General features: G+C 34.8%; 1 protein-coding gene across 1 annotated transcript in view; it reads right to left on the bottom strand.

Moving 5' to 3' along the window:
- Positions 1 to 19,602, bottom strand: part of ZRANB3 (zinc finger RANBP2-type containing 3) — a 47,303-nt gene that overhangs the window by 23,202 nt on the left and 4,499 nt on the right. Inside the window, 3 exon segments of the mRNA XM_032190249.1 lie at positions 1,586 to 1,764; positions 2,822 to 2,840; positions 18,320 to 18,478. Coding sequence (XP_032046140.1) covers positions 1,586 to 1,764; positions 2,822 to 2,840; positions 18,320 to 18,471 — 350 coding nt within the window. The 5' untranslated portion in view covers positions 18,472 to 18,478.

Raw genomic sequence — 19,602 nt, 5'->3', positions numbered from 1 at the left:
ATGCACATTCATGCTTCTGGATATGGAGGGAGAGGCAATGGTCAGAGTACTGGCACTGTGGCCAACACTTTGCACCCTCTGGCTGCTACTGCGCAGATAAATGCAGCAACCAGGAAAACAAGGATTTCTCCTCCTCTGTGGAACATGGTGGAAAAGAAATTAGAAATAAAATTGTTTATTATTAGTTGAAAGTTAATTCAAGAAATATCTCCTTTCAAATGTAGTTAGAAATTTAGACACCCTGAACTGATTTCTGAGTATATTTTAACTTATTCACATTAAGTTAAACAACATTCAAGCAGTAAATTTCGTTGTTGAAGTTTTGAAGAAAAGCAAAGTATTGAACTGAGAGAAATCAAAGGCTGAACACAGAGAAGCACAATTTTCCAAATTGCTAAACCAAGTGTACCTGCTCTGTTTTTGCATTTTCTTGCAAAAATTTAATTAGCTCAAGAGCTACCTCACTTACAGCTACGAAGCTTCCTGGGAGTTAAACAGAAAGCCAGGTTTTTTCCTCTTTTATTGTTATGAACAAAAGTAAGTAATAGTGGTTAACGTCTACTCTTTTTTTAAAATCTCATGATAAAATGAACAGAATTCTGTTTGACACTTACTTTTGCCATCATTTACCCTTATTCCACATTTCTCCTTTCTGCATTTAGAACTATAAGCATGGAGTTTGTGTGCATTTTAGCTGAAGAGCTAAAAAAAAAAAGGCTCATTAAATCTTTATTCTATTTCCCATATTCCTATGAGAAAGTTATATTTTGACTATCAGTAGCAACTATCCCTTGATCAAGCTTTTAATTTATGCTGTTACCACAAGGAAGGTTCCAAGCTACTGTCTCATCAGCATGTCTTGGCAGTTAAGTCACTTTCTGATACTCCCCAGAAAATGTGGAGATCATCTTCTAAATCCACAAGTTTTAGAACAATATCGTGACATTCCCATGAAATCAACCATGTCATTTACAGTAAAAGAGACTAAAAAAAAATGCCTTTGTAATTGAGTGTTTCCTCCCAATAGGAGAGTTATTCTAACAGCACCCAAGACTTGTAGTCACACACTGATGAATTTATGCTATTAAGTCTAAAGATAGAAAACTCAGGTCACAAGGACCTTTGCAATTACTTAGAGAATACTTATTTTAACTTCTAAATTTTGTCAGTGCACTAAATGGAATATTAATGGTAATTACTTCCTTATTTTATAATGCGTACCAGAAGTTTGCAAAAAATGTGCTCAAACTGTTTTACCACGAATAACAAATCCTAGCTAATTCAACAGAGTTGACACAGAGCTGAATATGTTCAATGAGAGACACACTAAGGTAACCAAATTTTAAGCAGACAACCCTTGCTACTGTACAATCAGACCTCTCCATTTCAAAGGAGATGAAAACCAAACATAATTCCAACTCTCAACTGAAAGATATAGCACCTAATTGAAATATCTTTTATTTTGCTGGAATCCTTACCTTCCATTATAGCCATAATATATACTGTACCTTTTTCACATATATACTGGAATCAGGTCACAGAATGGAACAAGCCTTTCCATAGTTCATTAATGAACTTTACTCACCCAGTATCGGTTTTGTTCTGAATGATGATAATATCATCTGGAGAGAGTTCTGGAATCCACTTCTCCATCTCATCAACCCAAGGGTATCTCAGAGATGAAGGCACGACAATTAAGAGAGGCCATTCGTTTTTGTAGTAGTAGGAAATGGCAATTGCTTGAATTGTTTTACCTAGACCCATCTGGGAAAAGAAAAAAAAATTAGAAGTCTATGCTCAGAAAACATACTCAAGTCTCAAGAGCCTCTCTATTTTGCAAAAAAAGAACCAGATGCAGGGAACAAAACCAAAGAGGCAGTTCCACAGTATATATTTAATTGTCAATTTGTTACTACGGATAATCTTTCATGAAAAAAGATACTTCTCTTTAACAGGATTAATACATATTGCATATTTGGCTAGCTCATTAAAGGTAAAAAAAAGCATTTCCATTGATTTCAGAAGGTTTTTTACTCATGGCTTTAGTAGGATGGACTATAAGGGTAATCAAACCCTTTAACTTGTTAACCCTTTAACTGCCAAAAGCATTTTAAAAAGACTACTCAAAGGAAAGATAATTCTTTCTTGAAGTTGATTTTTCTTCTAGCTCTGTTTTGCTAAATAATATCCCAAACTATAAATGGGAAGCTACATCAATCCTCAATCACTACCTCTTTTTCAATAAGGTTTTATACATCAATTAATGTAAAATAAAATAATCATTATACCCTATTACAAAAATGCTTTTTTTCTGTAGTAAGAAATTCTGAACTCAAATTTCCCTAATATGGAATAAATTCATATATTTGAAAATGTATACAGTCATGAATTTCATTAATAGTACTTGTCCTTGTTACAAAAATTCTTCTTTGGAAGCATACCTCTCTTTGGTACATAAACGTCTCCTAATCCATTAAAAAAATAAATAAAATAAAATAAAAAAAGCTATCTATACAATAATAAAGTGCTAAAAATAAAAATAAACTGCATTAAGATTTTAAGGACCTAACAGCATATAAGATTTAGCCTAAGTAGAATAAAAGTACCTTTCAAAGCTTTCTCAAAGCTTGTCTTAATCTTGTGTCAGATATATATATATTTTTAATTAGGTATTTTCAGAATACCTACTGAATATTATATGAATTAGGCTTCCTTCACTGCCAACTGTTCTGCCCACATCCCCCAAACAAGAAAAATCACATCTGAATGGAGTACATTAAGACAAGAAAAATGGTGTTAAGGGAATAGGAACATCACTTACCTCATCAGCAATCATACACCTAAGCATGAAATGAGAAGATAGGGGAAAAAAACAGAAACAAACAGTAAATATAACGTATGAATAAATACTTATAAATTGTTTGCTATAAATTTAAGTTAAGGATTTACCAAAACCAAAGGGTTTCCTCTGTCACCAAATGAAAAAAGGTAGACTTCCTTTCTACAGCATCCTTGATAACAACTATAAAATTTGGTATAAATGTAAAAATAAGCATACCATTTACTCTAGTTTTATATTCCATTTATTAGTACTAAAGAAGAACATGCATAGTGAAATTGAATTGCTGCTTTGGTCTAGTGCTATATTAAATATAATCTTAAGAGACATTTTCAGGTTGTGAAGTACATCTTCAGTTTTGTTGTCTTTCAGAAACAGCAATGGTTTTGCTGCTTCATGATTAAGATTGTTTATTTGATTGACTGATTTAGAAAAGGCTGATTTCCAGAACAATTTGTGTTGAAATAGAAACAGACACCTTCTCAACCCTTAACTGTACTAGCTAAACCATTAGGAAATGAACTCATTTTTTTTTCCATTTTGGATCATTTAGTTTATGCTACTCCATGTAAAGACAATAATGACGAGTCTACAGGCAAAACTAGCACATGCTTTACATTTTCTACATATCAAATGCCATCTTCGATATAAATTTCTTATAGGTATTTTAAGTTGCCTTAACTCATTCTTAACTCATATAGGATCTAGGGAACTTCGGAGCACACCAAAGTTTCTTTATAAAATTTTTGAGACTGGATGAAGGACAAATGCGATTATTTGGTGGACATTTAGGGATTCCATTAAATGGATAATGCTACAGCTTTCCACACACTTGCCCTGAGCTATTTCACAAACTTTTACCTCTGCTATTTTACAAGCTTATGCAAGCTGGGAAAAAAATCGAAATAATGAAAACAAACTACAATAACAACAAACACAAGAAAAAGCATAAAAACACAAAAACAAAAAAGCAAACAAAACCAACACCACAACAAAAAAGCCTATCCAATTTGAAAGTATTATCTAAAGAATTAAGAAAGTTTGTTCTAACTCTTGTAATTACTGGATGAAATAACTACATTCAATTCACACACCAACAAATTCAGAGGAAGACAAATTCCAAGAAAAAGCTGTGCACATAATAAAGAGGAGTAGAAAAAACAATCTACTCCCTATAAGTAATCATTTTGCTGCAAGACATAAGTTTCCTTTTTTCTTGTAGCAACAGCAGACTGCATAAAACTATAGGCTTACAAAGAATTTTCTGACCAGAATCAGCACCGGGAGTTAAGAAGCAAGATCTAAAATAAGCTCAAAGTGTAAATTTCTGCAAGTTTGGAAGAAATGTCAGAGTTCAATAGCAATACCTGCTTGGGTTTCAGTTAAGTAATTAGCAACTAGATGAATCTTCCAGGTATTAACTAATCTGGGCAGCTTTTCAAGCACCATATGATTTTCCCAATTTTCATAAAAAGCAGTGGCAGAATAATTCTCACCATTTCATAACAGTGTCACACAAACTGCAGGGGCTTAGTCAAACCATTGGCAAATATAGCACGGGGTGCTGTTGCTTGAACAAATGGCAGCAATAGATTGACAGCTGTATGCAGTCCATCACTGTGCTTTAGGATTTATATATGTTTACCAACAGGAAAGCACCAAGTCTCAGAAAATGAGATACTTTGAGCTCTAGAAGGGAACAGACTTTGCAGGCCACTCTACTTATTTTCCCCTGTCTCAAGGAGAAAAAGCAAAAGACTTCTGCCTTGGTTTTTGGCTTCTCATCCTCAGGAGCTTTCAGTCAGACCCAAAATAGTCTTGATGAATTGCTCTGGATGAATTTCTTACTGTGTATTCCCACCCACTGCATCTTCTGAGGAAACTGAAACTTCTCCTACTCTTATGCCACATAACTAGACATGCACCCAGTGCACCATGCAACCCAAGTGAAATGCTGATTCCATGAAAATATTGGAGGCCTTCCAGGTCTCTGCATCTATATCCAAATTTAACACATGAAGATATAAAAATTCTGTATTTTGATAACCTTTTAAAGTAGCACAGACTACCTTTTTTATTTTTGTGTTTGTATGTCAGGTACTTGGAAGTTCATGCAGCTGCCCAACAGCACAACAGAAGCTCTCTTTTCAGCACAAACCCCAGCCGCTTTACATTAATGATTAATGCCTGCAGCAGCCCCATCAGCTGTGACTGTAGCCAGTAACGTACCTTTTGCCATGAGCCCAAAATGGATGGTTCTGGGGCAGAGAATGTACAGTGGGACTTTACAGACATGACGTGTGAGATAACAATTCGATATTCTGAGAAATCTGGTATACTGTTGTTTACTCATTCAACCTGACAGGTTCAACGTCAACTAATTGCAACATTTTCTTTCAGCTGACATAAGATTAACTCAAAACATATCTTATATAACTCCATTTTTTATAAATAACTATCTACTTGTAATAATTTTGTAACAAACTCCCCCACTCCCCAACAAAACCCCAGCTTTAACCATATATTTTTTCTGATTTTTATATGTTTTTCACTTCACACTTGGTAGGGATGGAGTGATAAAAGCAAAGATTGAAAACATAACAAAATAAAAACACCAAATCTGCACTGATTTACAAAAAGGGAGGAAAAGAATATTTTTAGTGGCAACTCATGTCTGTGGAGCCTTCATGTTTGTGATTTGCAGCCAGGTGAATACATTTATTTGCAGAAAACCAATAAAAAATTCTAATTTTAAAATAATGCCAGGTTTGTGTTTTTTTTTTTTTTTTTCCATGTAATACTCTTAGTTAATTGCTTCAACTGTAGTTTAGAAAACAAATCATCTTTCCTGCAGATTCTTTAAGAGGACAACCGCTTTCAGATTAATCATTTTTTAAAAACAGTTTGAAGCCTGAAATCAGCTGGAATGTACAACAACCTAATGTTGCAGGATTTATTTATTTTTATTTTTTTTTTTAACTCCTTAAACAGATACAGAAAATGAGTATGAAAATGAGAATGCCAATCTGCTACAGAGCAGAGGCATCACAAGAATAAACCAAAAACATTCCTCAACAATACAGTATGTTTAATCCTAAAGAATAAGAGAGCAAATATGTAAATACAGCAATACCCAAAAGTGTGTTGCATCTGAGTAGCATCTGCTAGTAAGGAATTGTGGTAAAGAGAACAAGAACACAAATGTTCCTTGCCAATTTACACTGACAAATGCAGTATTTCTCAGCATATCAACTTACATTTTTAGCAGAGTTGCATAAATAAATGTACATCATGTCACTTTAGACATGCATCTTCTATGTAGAGGCAATAAACCTACGTTAACATGAGCCACAGATTTTGAGAATTTAAGCGAGAATATCTAACATGCCATTGTACTATTTTTTGGCATATGTGAACCAACTACTTACACCTTCATTCCTTTTTTCAGAGTAACAAGCTAAAATGAAGAAATTCAGAGTGATTTACGAAGTGGTCTGACAATTAAAAAGCTAAAGAGCAATCAAAATAAAAAGCCTTAAAAATTTGTCAACCACTGGAACAGGAGTTTTTTCCACTAAACAAATAGTTTTTTTTTCCATTAGTTTACTGTAGCCACTTAAACTTTAGTGACTTGAATATCTGCAGAACAACAGGAAGTTGTTCTGTTTTATTGTTTTCAAACGTTTTCACACTGTGCACATAGAATCTTCTGCTTTCATGCCTATTAGCTTCAAATTAGTATGTCTTAAGTGAAACTTCTAATGAAGCAGGGACAAAAGTGTTGGCTTTAAAATATTTATAGAAATTCAGTTTTGTTGCTGGTAAATGAGTGGAAGAACAAAGTCACTGCCATCTTTTTATCCATATAAAAGCTTTAACTTCCTTGATTCTGCCGTAACAATACAAAGAGATCCCACAGAAACACCTATATGCTTAAAATAGCTACATAATTAAGGACGGCAGCAATTAGAATTCTCATCAATATTCTAAATTCTAGCATAAGACAAGTTGCTATTGACACATTTCCACTCTCTAGCTAATCTAGATTTTATTGTATACTGATCTATTTCTACACCTATCAGAAGAGAACTTTTTTTTCCACAGCATGTCTCAAAAATAGCAGTTTGCTAGTATACTGGACATTATTATTTTTAACAAAGCATTATCCATATTTTAAATAGTGGAAACTTATCTGGTCACTCATGCACATTTGTCTAAGCTACTGAAAAATGCAAATTGATTCATAACATAAATAAGCTTTACCTGAACTTTGCTAAGCTCCTACACTGTAAGGCTGACTCTAGATTTTGCTTTTAACAATCATTTTCATAGCCTCTCTTGACACTATTCACATTTCCAGCTGTGATTCTAATACTCAGCACCTTGCTGATTTGGAAGAGCTGGATCTGGTGTACTTCTTCCTGCTGGGCAGCTATTGATAAAGTTTCCTGAACAGCCCTGCAAAATCAAGTAACATTAGTTGAGAAGTATTAGAATTCAATGGAAACCTAGAATGAATGTACATCGGGTAAAATAAACAGATATTAGAATGACAAAAGGAAAAAAAAAAAACAACTTTTTTTTTGTTTGTTTCTTTTTTGGTGTTGTTCATTTGTTAGATAAAAATATCATCACTTTTCAGGGGAGATGGAGAAATATAAACACCACTATATAACATATTGGTGAATGCCACCCATCCAGAATACTGCGTAACATTTTGATCGTCCACATCCCATTGTCTTCCGACAAATTCAAGCCAGAAGAGATGCAAGAAAGATCTACTAGAAAGATTAAGGGAAAACAAAGCTACCCTATTCTAGCTGAAACCAGGACACCATGGTAGGAGACACCAGTAGAGAAATAGTTTCTTCATCTCTGAAAGTAAATGCTGAAATGGAATGCTTATTCCTCCCCTCACTGTTCTGTAAATCCATGAAGAAGAAAAATTCCACGGGTAGAAAGTACAACAGTGTTGGTACATAAAATACTTGGCTTACATTTAAGCTAGAAATTAGAATGATGTTCTTAATCACACTAATAACAGTATTTGTAAAGAATCCTGGGGCAAAAAAGTAATTTAGTACAAGGCGGAACCCAAATTGTGCTAGGAATTAGTACAGTGTGGATCCTTCCAGCAACAGAAACTTCAGGACACAGGTGACCTCCAATTCTATGTTCCCACAATGACAGTACAGTTTCTGTTAACAGAATTACAAAAGGTATGGTACTTCTACATACAACTCACACCCTATTAAGTCTGTGTCTCTTTAAAAAGTACTATAACTCAACAATAGATCCTCAAATGTAGTTGTCCCCTATCCATTTTGCAATAATTTGCAGTAAAATCAAAGTGGGGAAACTACTAAGCAGCGGAAAGATGCACAGCATTGGAGGCCATGCAGATTCTGGAAGCAAAATTATCTCTTCGTTACCTGAACATAACCCACACTGCTTATGAATCACAATATTTTTGATTTTGTTAGTATCATCAGAAGAGAAAGTATAATAATTGTCACTTAGAAACCTATTGAATTCTGCTGCAAATGCTTGTGGCTCAATAGTGATATTTGCTATTTAGTTAAGTATTAATTCTCTTCCCTCACTCAATGCTGAAATAGCTTTGTATTGGATTTTTATCCTATGCTTGCAATCCATACACCTTTCAGTCATTTAAACATTTGACTAGACACATCACAGACTGCTATGAATCAGGTGCACAAAGTTGTTTTTAAACGCTCCATTTCGAGTATCTGAATGTGTTAGGTCCTGTTATGATACAGTTTCCAACATGAATCACTGCTTTGATCCACACCATTCACATTCAAATCCCTGAAGTGCTACAGTTTCAAAACTGCTGATTTATGTCAGCTAACTAACATTATCAGCACAACTAATTAAGTTTTGATGTTATACACAAGATGAGTTACAGGTAGAAGTTAATAAAACCAATGTTAGTAGAAATTGGGTATGTTCAAGTTATATTATGACTTGATGCACTTCGGAGCATTAAAACTCTGTAGTTTTCCCAGTTTTAGATACTTAAACCAGCTTGCTTAACCTAGCTGGTATATATCAGAGGTCCTATCTTTGTTACTCTAAAGCAACATAAAATAGCTTATATTACTGAGAGGGAAATCTTCAAGTGTCCCAGTTTATAATCACAGCAATTAGTTTTGAAATGTACAGAATTTCCCTATCATTAGAGCCCAGATTGTACAGAACTCATAAGATCCAATAGTCACATTAAACTGGTAAGAAGAACTACTTCACATTTTGCTTTACATAACCTTAAAAATATGCAGCCTCTATTTATAACAAACTTCAGTATGTTCTATATTACTGCAGTCAGACAAGCTGCCAACACGAACATAAAGGTTTCATGCTGTCAAAGCAGAAGAAACAGATCTTCACATACACTGAAGGGACAAATACGTATTTTTGTTTCACATATTTTGACTGCAAGAAGACAGACTTCTTGTTCTCTGAAGTTCAATTAGTCATTTCCTCTCAACTGGTAGTTACCCAATTTGAGCTTCATCATTCATATCCCATCTGTTCATATGACACCTTAATAATAGCTCTATCCAAGAATACAAATCAGAGCTATGATACGCAGTTCCATATCCTGTTATAAGCTCAGCCCACACGGTCAAAAGTTTCTGAAAACCAGGAAAAAGCATTTGAGATGCCTCAGTTACATTTCCCATCAGCAAAAAAGTCCAACCATGAAAAAGTATCACAGTCAATGGCAAGTTCTCTGTTTCTTTCCCATTTCATTTCTAAATGTTCGCCTTCTTCACAGTGAATCCCGTGGCTAGCACTTGAATCTCTGTCCGTTTGTGAAGAAATTCTGCTATTTTTTCTTAACAGAAAATCTCATCAGAATCTCACTGTGGTGCACTGCACATGCTGCTATAAACTTCCTAATATTCACGAGTCATTCACAGGTGTAGGCTTAGCAGCGGGCTTTGGACACAGCTTTCCATGTATTTTCATAAACAGAAGGGAACCACCCAGTCTGATTTCCACCAGATTTTAATAACCTTTTCATTTCAAGATGTATTAGCTTTAAAATAAAACTAAGAGAAAGTATCCTGGTAAGTGAATATGCATGCAAAGCAGAAAGAGCAAGAAACCTATTGTGTTGGTTCACCCCACATGCGTGTAGGTCTGAAACGTTTTTGTAGATCCCCACACAAGAGAATACAAACACCTAAGGCTGTAATTTAAGTGACCACACAAAGCTGGATGAATCAGAACCCCAGAACCAGATATTCAAGCGTTAGCAAACACTATCAAAACAGTCTTGTAAAGGTATCAAGCACCAAGCAAAAATGCACTTACAGAAGGAAGCAACCCCAAACCCACGTCTAAGAAAGCTCTGGTCAGGAAAGCTCTGCCAAGAGAGAAGGGATAATTTTTCAAACCTCACAATGCACAGGAAGAGCTTCTGGTTGTATTGATGTCAAGAAGACTGAGCCAGCTTTGTAAAGAATAAGGAGAAACAGATCTTTAACACTGTATGCAGATGAGATTGGAGAAGCAGAACATTTAAATGAAAATCATTTCTATTTCTGTGTGTATGGGTTACATTCAGGTCATCCTTCTGAAATGGTGGTATTTCGATATTACCAAGTAAGTGATGCCATTATAGCTTCTTATATTAATTATGTCTACTTCAGCAAGGTATCTTTGCAAAGACAAAATCTCTTTTTGAACTTTCTTCTTGAAAAAATACTGATTACCAACACGCTGACATATGTGAGGTTTAACCTTATAATCTATGTAATTTATATATAGATTAAAAAGAAATATGTATTTAACCACGAATAAGTCACACAGTGCTACCCGTTTCTTGTAACTACAGAAATATTTTGCAATAATATTCTCCCTAAACTAGACAGTTCTGCCTCCTTATGCATCATGGATTAAAAGTTGAAGGGGATATAGCAATACAATATACTTACTGCTTGCTTGTGGGGATAATTTAACTTTTTGATTTATTTTCAACATCTGTTTATCCAGAAAATATAGAGCTGCAGGTAGCCTTTTCAGAACAAAATGCTTTACTTTTAGTTACATTTTCCAACATAAACACTCAAAACAGTAGCACTTGATTTCTTAAAACACTGAAAAATTTTGTTACTACTCAAACAAATTAAAGCTGTTTTTGTTAATGTAATCTTTGGAACATGTTGTACAGAGGAAGCTTGCGTCTTTCTTTCACTAGTGTGGGTGTCCTGATATTCTTGGGATTCTCACCTACTCATGTGAGTCAGTTTTATATAACGCTACAACATATAATTTACCTCCTACTCACAAGCCAACACTTTAGCACTAACATCTTAACCAAGGGTTATTTAAGGAATCTGAACTTAGTACATTTTTATATAAAACTGCGCAAGCAACCGTTACATTTGTGTGTCAGTAATCACAGCACACAGTCCTAAAACTAGAACAAAGAGAGATGACTTCCTTGCAAAAATAATCAAGGTTGTTTCACCAGAAATAGAGCCCCAGAAGATTTAAGCTAGATGATACTCTTGCTCTTGAAGTACACTATGTATTTAAAAAACTAAATGAAAAAACAACCCTCAAGCTAATGTAAGATGCAGTAAATTGCCCCATATGCAGTGTTACTGATTCCCTAAAGGAATATGGAGGAGAATGGTTGTGCCAAGTTTTATGCTTTTCTCCAACACTGCTCAACCTACAACTGAATGAAACATCTAAAATGTTCCATGCTTATGAAGATTTGCAATCTAGGAGAGCACATTAGCCTACATATTTCAGGATTTAAGCATGGGCAAGGATGTGTGGAATAACACATATCAAAGTGGTCAAGGTGAAGTTTAAGCTCAGAGAGCTGGAATCACTGAATAGTTTGAGTCGAAGGGGCCTTAAAAATTATGCAATTCCACCCCCCTGCTATGGGCAGGGACACCTCCCACCACACCAGGTTGCTCAAGCCCCATTCAGCCTCCAGGGATGGGGAATCCACAGCTTCTCAGGGCAACTTGTTCCAGTGTCTCACCGCTCTCTGAGTAAAGAATTTCATCTTTAGGTCTAACCTAAATCTACCCTCTTTCATCTTAAAACTGTTACCCCTTGTCCTATCTCTAGAAGACCTGGCAATAAGTCTCTCTCCATCTTTCTTATAAGCCCCCTCAGCCCCAATCAGTTCACCAGCCAATTCATTGCAAGAAAAGTTGACATCAGTTAATTGGAACAGTTGGAATAACATCAACTAATTTCAACTACTGACAATGTAGGCTACAAGCTTTAACCTAGATATTAATTGGCATGATTGAAATATATGTAATCAATGGTAGCTCTTCCTTAGGATGCAGTCTAATGACTTTCAATGAAAATTAGTTACCTGTCATTACTTTACCAATAAAATTTGCTTTCCCACGTGACATTCCCTGCAGTGATGTGCACTGCAAAAGCTGCAGAACTAGTCTCTTCAAATCTTCCTCCTTATTCCCATCTGATCTGAAGATACACAGTCAACAGAGATAGTTGTTGACAGCACATAATGCTTCAAGTCACCAAGTATAAATTAAAATAAAAATTAAACATTCATAAAAATATAATATTCATAGGCATGACTCAAAAAAAAAAAAGAAAAAATATGAAAGGAATTTCATTTTGAAACATGCAAATTTAATTAATGTGGCATCTATCAAAGTCATTGTGAAAAAAGCAGAGAAAGTAAGATCTCCCAAAAGAAATGATGATTATCTTCACCCTTCCTATTTTGGAAATTCTTCTCTATATTTTCAAGTCTGAACTCCCCATCTTAAAACCAAATCAATCAAAAGTTTAGCAGTAAGAAATCAGATTAACTCCAAATTCACAACAAAATTGATACTGTAACATTTGCACTCCTTAACAGATGCTGTATTTGGTAATTATACCAACCCAACATCCTTACCTGCAGCATGTAAGAATGACATTCATTGTGTGCTTAGCAGTCAGAACTCTCACTCAGATTTCAAACACATTACTCTTACCAAAGTGGCCCAATATAAGTAAAACTTGAAGAAAAAATCTTCTTTAAAATGTTCTCCATAAATGTCAGTGTCAGGTACAACATACTGAGAATGATTAAATTGCTCCATAAAATGCGAACTCTCCATGTCAACCATTTCTGTTAAATTTTTCTGCCTATAGGAATTAATGGTTAATGTTTTCATTGCATAAATGAAGTTGCATGCAACTAACTTATATGGAAAGAAGAAGTTCCGTATGCTATTGTGTTTTGAAGACATAATAATAGAGATGAAAAATTATAAGGCTCAACTGAAAATAACTGTGCCACAGCTTCCACAAGAAAAATATTGAGAAGTACTTTTAGAGGACAGTCCAGAAGTACTCTGTAAAGTATTTTTGATAAGTATTACTTTGAAACATGTAGCTGATTCTGAAAAAGAAATGGCTTTAGAGAAGAGTAAAAAACAGTTGGCCACACAATCACAATACAGACTTTAGCAATCTATGACCTCTCAAACAAAGGACAGAAAAAATAGATGCAGACAGCAACACATGTACATGCATCTAAGCTTAGTGTTTCAAAATGGAAATGGATGAAAATATTTTACTTTTCCAATGTTTCTTTTTATTCATAACTACTAACATAAAATACAGAATCAAACTCAGTAAAAATGATAAAAAAATAAGAATTAAAAGGAAAAATAATTAAACAAAAAGAGAAGGATCTGCTGCTCTAGCAGCAATTAAAACATGCATAGAGACAAGTGTAGACCAACATATTTTCTCCTACTGTATCAAATTCCAAAAGCTAGAAATACATCTCCACTACACTCTCAAACATACAGAAATGATACCCTTCATGCTGCTCAGTGGCTGATATAGAAAAGTTAAGCTGATTAAGGCTTCCTTGTTCAGAGTCTAGACAAAGAAACCTTAACACAGATAACCTCTCTCTTGTGTTCTGAAGAATTCTATAAAAAGGAACCTTTCCACCCCCACCCGATGTACCACACACGCAGACTATAGGTTTATTTTCTGGCAGGTTGAATGAAATAGTACAAAGCAGATTCAGAATAAGGACTTCTGAGAATTTGAGATTTCAAGGGGAAAAAAAAAACATTAGTCTATTGGATGCTGCCACATCCAGACTCAATTTCCTTGCATTCTGTTCCCTTCTTATTACTGTCCTAGAAAGTTAAAGAAAATTGTGCAGAAATTTGTGCAAGAATTTCGATATAACATGTATCAGGAATTCCTGACCCAACAAACCGGTATTCCATCACCAGGAATTTTAAAATTTCTATTTGTTTCCTGCCCAAGAGCTATCATTTCTACGATTCAACAACTAAAACCTCGTCAGACTGTATACACTCTGCCTTTCCTGTAAGGAACTGGAGCTCGAATCTTTTAGCCTTGTTCATAAGCTTTGAGAAAATTCTGATTTGAGCCTTTGCTTTTCTGGTCTATTCTGAGAGGCTGGGAGAAGGAAATTAATTTCTATGAAGACTGATAAAAGTTTTTGAGCCAAAAATATGTTTTAATTTATGAAGAACTAAGTGCTTCTCCTGTGTTGACTGGTAGAGTTCAGAGACACAGTCAATGGAAAATAAAAATATTATTTTGAATTGCAGCCAACTGACTTGCTATTATACTAGGTGACACTCTGTCCTATAATGAACTCTCTATCACAATGATTTTCTGTAGCCTATTATCCAAAACAACATTAAATAATATAACAATCTTTATTACTCTATTAAATGACCTGCCTAACAAAATAAATCTCTTCATTAAAAGATAGCTCTTAATGCCAGATATGAGGTCCCCATATCATGTTGCCTCTTTATTACTGTAGCTACACTCAAATAATTTTAAGCCAGCATGTATAAGATACTAAATATCACATACTTTAGAACACATAAGTTAACACATTAACTCTAAAACTTATACAGATAGCATTAAAAAGCAAAAATTATATATGAATCACAGCTGGAATAAAATATAGGTATTAGCAAAAGTATCGATAAGTGTTTCAATATTTATAAAAACTTTCATTTTAAAAAATATTACTTGTCAGAGAAAAAGAGTTACAATGGTAATGCACTTGTACACATTGAACCATGTACAAGAAAAGGAGAAAAAAGCACAACAGGGAACTAGACTATGCTAGTTAAACTGTTTGAGCGTGCAGTTATAATAGAAAAGCTTATTTCATACGTGGTAAACAACTCTTCTTTCTCATCCACAAGCAAGGTAGCTTAAACACATTGTTCTGCCAACACTTCTAGGAAAAAAAATCTGTATGTCTGAAGGCATCTTCCTCAGATACCATCAACAAGGCAAGCAACACTAAAAATCTAAAAATGGTGTTTGTAAATCACATGCTAGCAAATTTTATTACAAAAGTTGGTAAAGTATTCAGCAATATGGTTTGTATGTGTTAGCTGCAAGAGACATAACTCTAAAATAGCAAGCTTCTAACTTTTACAGTGTATTTAGGTGAGCAAGCTGTCTATAATTAAAGTAAATAACATATAATATAAATATATGAATATAAATATATATTTATGATGTTTTAAAAGTAAACTAGTTTCCCTGGATGAAAAAAAAAAGAAATAAAATAGTTTTCAGGTATGGAATTTGCATGTACCCACCTTTTCTGCACATTAATGGTTCAGGTTATAAAGAAAGATTTCCATCCCTACGCACCTCTTCCCAAATGCACTTCTGAAGAACAATCTCTAGTAAGAAGTAAAGATCAGTAACTCTATGGCTTCTTAAGGCATGTCTGTCAGCTAAAAGGTATCTTACCATATTTTGAATTACACAGTCTTGTTGGCTCTAGAATTACTGTATTTTTATTATTTCCTAGAAAAGTGTTAGGCAGCATGTGTTGCTCTAGACAAAGCTTTTGGAGCATTTATTGCAAAAAAAAATAAATAAACACACACGATCTGTCTGCTTCTCCTGCCTCCCTTTTACCATTGAATCAAAAGCACAAATCACAACAGCATATTTATCTTATCATTAGGGGAACTATGGGGGAATTAATAGGTTAATCTCTGCCCCATTAGTGTCTCAGAGGGTGCATTTCATCCAAGACCATATTTTCTTTTTGTTCTAATAATGCTGGGAGCTTGTCTAACCTGAGATAACATGAACTGAATGTCTACAGCCAGCAGTAGAGCACTTTCTCTACACCACTTTCCTGCCACTACAGCAAAGCATGGATTAAGTGATGGCTGCACAGGGAGCGCACAGCCCAAGGGAGAGAAGAAAGATGAGCCCAGATGCACATACTGCTTACTTCAAGTCCCAGGTTTATATATTTTTAAAATTAGAAAAGACACTTTTATGGAAAAGCACCAGACCTTGCTAAAATATACTGATGGAAATAGTGAAAGAAGGCTTAAATCATTAAGGAGTACACAAAAGGGAGAGATTTGTGTGAGCCAAGGGCTGATACACTAATAAGAAAATTCAGCTACAAGCTGCAGCACAGGCTCTTGTTCTGTTTTGGGACTAAGAAAAAATTAGATCTGCCTGAGCAAAGCACAGATTTTTTAAAAAGTACTGCTCTGGAAAGTTTGACATAACACATTTTACTTTATACAGAGGCTGGCTGGGAGCAGGCATACTGTTCTCCTCAACTTGACCCAGCTACTGAATAGAACTTGCTACGCCAGTGAATGAGATTTCTTGCACTCCTGACGAAAATACATTCCTACCCATTTTATAGTAAAAATATCAGTGCCATATTACTCAACAATCTTTTGTTAATGACAGGTTTCAAGAAAAGAAAAAAGCAAAACCCCTAATTCTAATTAAAAACAGTCACATTCCCTCTTTTATGGTCATTCCAAACCTTTCTACATACTTACTGCAGACAATTGTTTCTGCTCAAGGAAGAAGAAAGAAAAATGTAATTAAAATTTACAGTTAAACAGTTTCCTGAGGAACCTGTATATTACATGGTAGGCTGCAAAGCTTTATGCCACTTTCATATGCATCCATTAGCCTACAGTAGTTAACATTAAAGACAATAAATACATTTATATTTTTGTGTTATTTCAGTTTGTGTATACAAATGCACCTCTATTACATACAATATAAACTTCACTTCCCCTTACTAGAATCAGATCAACTGTGATATAGTAGTAGCCTAAGGCTTTGAATTTATTAAATTCAACTCAAATACAGACTTTTGCTGTCTATTCTCTCCAAGTCTTAGTGATCTATTAAAACTGTATATGTTTATCCTCACAGTTACACCGGGCAGCAGTGAAGTACCTCATATGACTGGTGGTCACAGAGAAGTTAATGACAACACAGCATAAAGCTGTTAAAATCCCAGGCTTTAAATTCAAGCTTGCACCTGAACAGCTGGACCCATCCTTCTACTCTGCTACCTACTTTGGCAGCCTAAAATAGATGGCTTATGAGACAGAAATATTACCATTACTGAAGTTTTTTGGCCAGATGACTAGAAATAAAGTGAAATACTTCAGAGAAAATTTGACTTGATCATAAGTTCCATATAACTGCAGGGACTGATGAGAAACATTTCCTTTCCCATTTTTAATCTTTAGAGAAGGCCGTGCACATTTCTCATCTCCTACAGAAACATCACAAACAGTATCAGGCAACCCTCTTAGGCTCCAAGCCTCTTGTATTGAGCAAGATGATGAGGTTATCAGAAACTAACTTCATCCTTCCTCACAACTTAAGCCCAAACTGTTTCTTTTGTGCCAGACCTCTAAGATGTCATTACTTTCCAAAAGAACAACATCCAGTAGTTTCATGGCTTTAGGCTGCAATTGCCTAGTTATTAGAAAATTTATAAATCAGAAATCACATTTCCCTTCCCACTTCTTCATCCCTGTAACTCAGCAACATGCTCTTACTCAGCAAAATATTTACAGACTCTGCTGCATAAACGATTTTTCTGATTTATCAGGTACCTAATTGTCAAATGCCTTTTTTTATCAGTTGCTGCACTTGCTAACCGAGCATTCTGCTAGTCTTCTTCTGCTCTGCTGTTGCAGCTCAGTGAGTTCCAGAACACCCTGATTACATACCAGAATTGTACAAAGTTTAAAATAGAATACCACACAGATGCATCAAGATCTGTTAGTCATTCTCTTAACAGCTCTACCACGCCATTAAGAACTACAGAAGCAAATGTGAATCAATTTATTTTAAGCATTCTCCATTAACATGACAAAAAGGATGGTCCTGCTGATAGCAGCCTCCTCTTATATGAGGAGATCTTTGATACTACAAGTCTCTTTTGCGCTATTAAATATTTCTTCCTCCTCTGGAGGAAGAAAAAACACCTCATTATAAGCCATGTTATCTTACAGTTTGCAATAAAAAATCTGTAATATAACTCTCCTAAGCGTTGCTGTATTTGCATAGTTTTTGTAACCATTCATTACATCTACCTAGAATAATTCTATTTAGCACATGACAGAATAAGGATTTTACCTGCCATTTCTCTGAAGTGCAAATATGATGCCTTTCTCCTGAAAAGGCAGCAGTTTCTTTCTCAGTCTTTCAGGTAGAAAGGACAGCTTAGCATCAACATTTTCAGAATCAGAAGCTTCAAGTGTAGGTGTTCCTTGGAACACACAAGCCATGTTGAGCCTAGGGGAAACAAAATCAAAAAAGATATCTAACTTAAAAGATAGGTCTGCAACACATTACAGAATAAAGCTTCATGGAATAATGGTAACTTGAAATAATTGATATCTAAGTAAGTTGCCCTTACAATAACAACATTAGGTGGAAACGAAAAGGAAATGCTCAGACTAGCCAGTTGACTATTTCTTACAGGTTTTTACAAAAAAAAACAACAACACAACCAAACACCTGGCTTTTCACAGATGTCACATATGACAATTTAATTAATAGAAAACATATTGCAAATTAAGACCACCAGAATCACCATATTAATTAGTAACTATGAAGGTCAAAAAAAACAAAAGCGTGATAACTTTTTTTTTTTAAAGAAAGGCAAAGTCACAAAGTTGTTGTAATTCAATGTACATTGAATTGATTTATAAGGAACATCAGTCTCTGCAAAATAACCCTCACCCCCCCCCAAAAAAAAAAGACAACAAAAACATCCCCACATTTCAAACATCCTTCCCATTTCCAAAGTAGCACAACTTCATTTGTATTAGCATGGAAATAAAGAGCTAAACCAACTTGCCACACACAAAGCAGCCTGCCTCAGTTTAGAGCAAGAAACAGGCAGTACAGCTTTGTACCTCTCTTTACAGCCATGATCATGGCAACATGTGAGCATGGCTAGGAAGTTTTGCCCATGAGAAGTCAGCTGCAAGAAGAACATTCAGGAAAGGAGTGGAGGAAGAATGCTGTCTTCAGCAGCAAAAATGTCACCAAGATCATTAGACAACGATGGTGAGATCTTGGTATCAGACTTCTTTCAATGTGTTTTATCAATACACTTTATTTTTCTTTTATAACAATGTCCTTGAAAACATATTACTTCTTTTTTCCTTTTCTTCTAAAATTGATTCATTTTCATTTTTTGGCTTGTTTGGCTACCAATGATCTCAGGTGGACCTGACCAGCATTGTTTAGGCATACACAAGAAATCTAGAACTACAAAAGAAACTTTATTCCTTTCAGAAATAAAATCTTAAACCACAGAATTAATCAATGCCAATTCTCATACTAAAGATTCTCATATTCTTCAAGGTATAAATATGAACTTGATTCACTTTTGTGCAAGGGAAAAGAGT

This window comes from Aythya fuligula, chromosome 6 (assembly GCF_009819795.1).
Source record: "Aythya fuligula isolate bAytFul2 chromosome 6, bAytFul2.pri, whole genome shotgun sequence".
Taxonomy (NCBI): domain Eukaryota; kingdom Metazoa; phylum Chordata; class Aves; order Anseriformes; family Anatidae; genus Aythya; species Aythya fuligula.
Note: the sequence above shows the minus strand (reverse complement) of the source record. Positions and strands in the feature narration are given on the sequence as shown.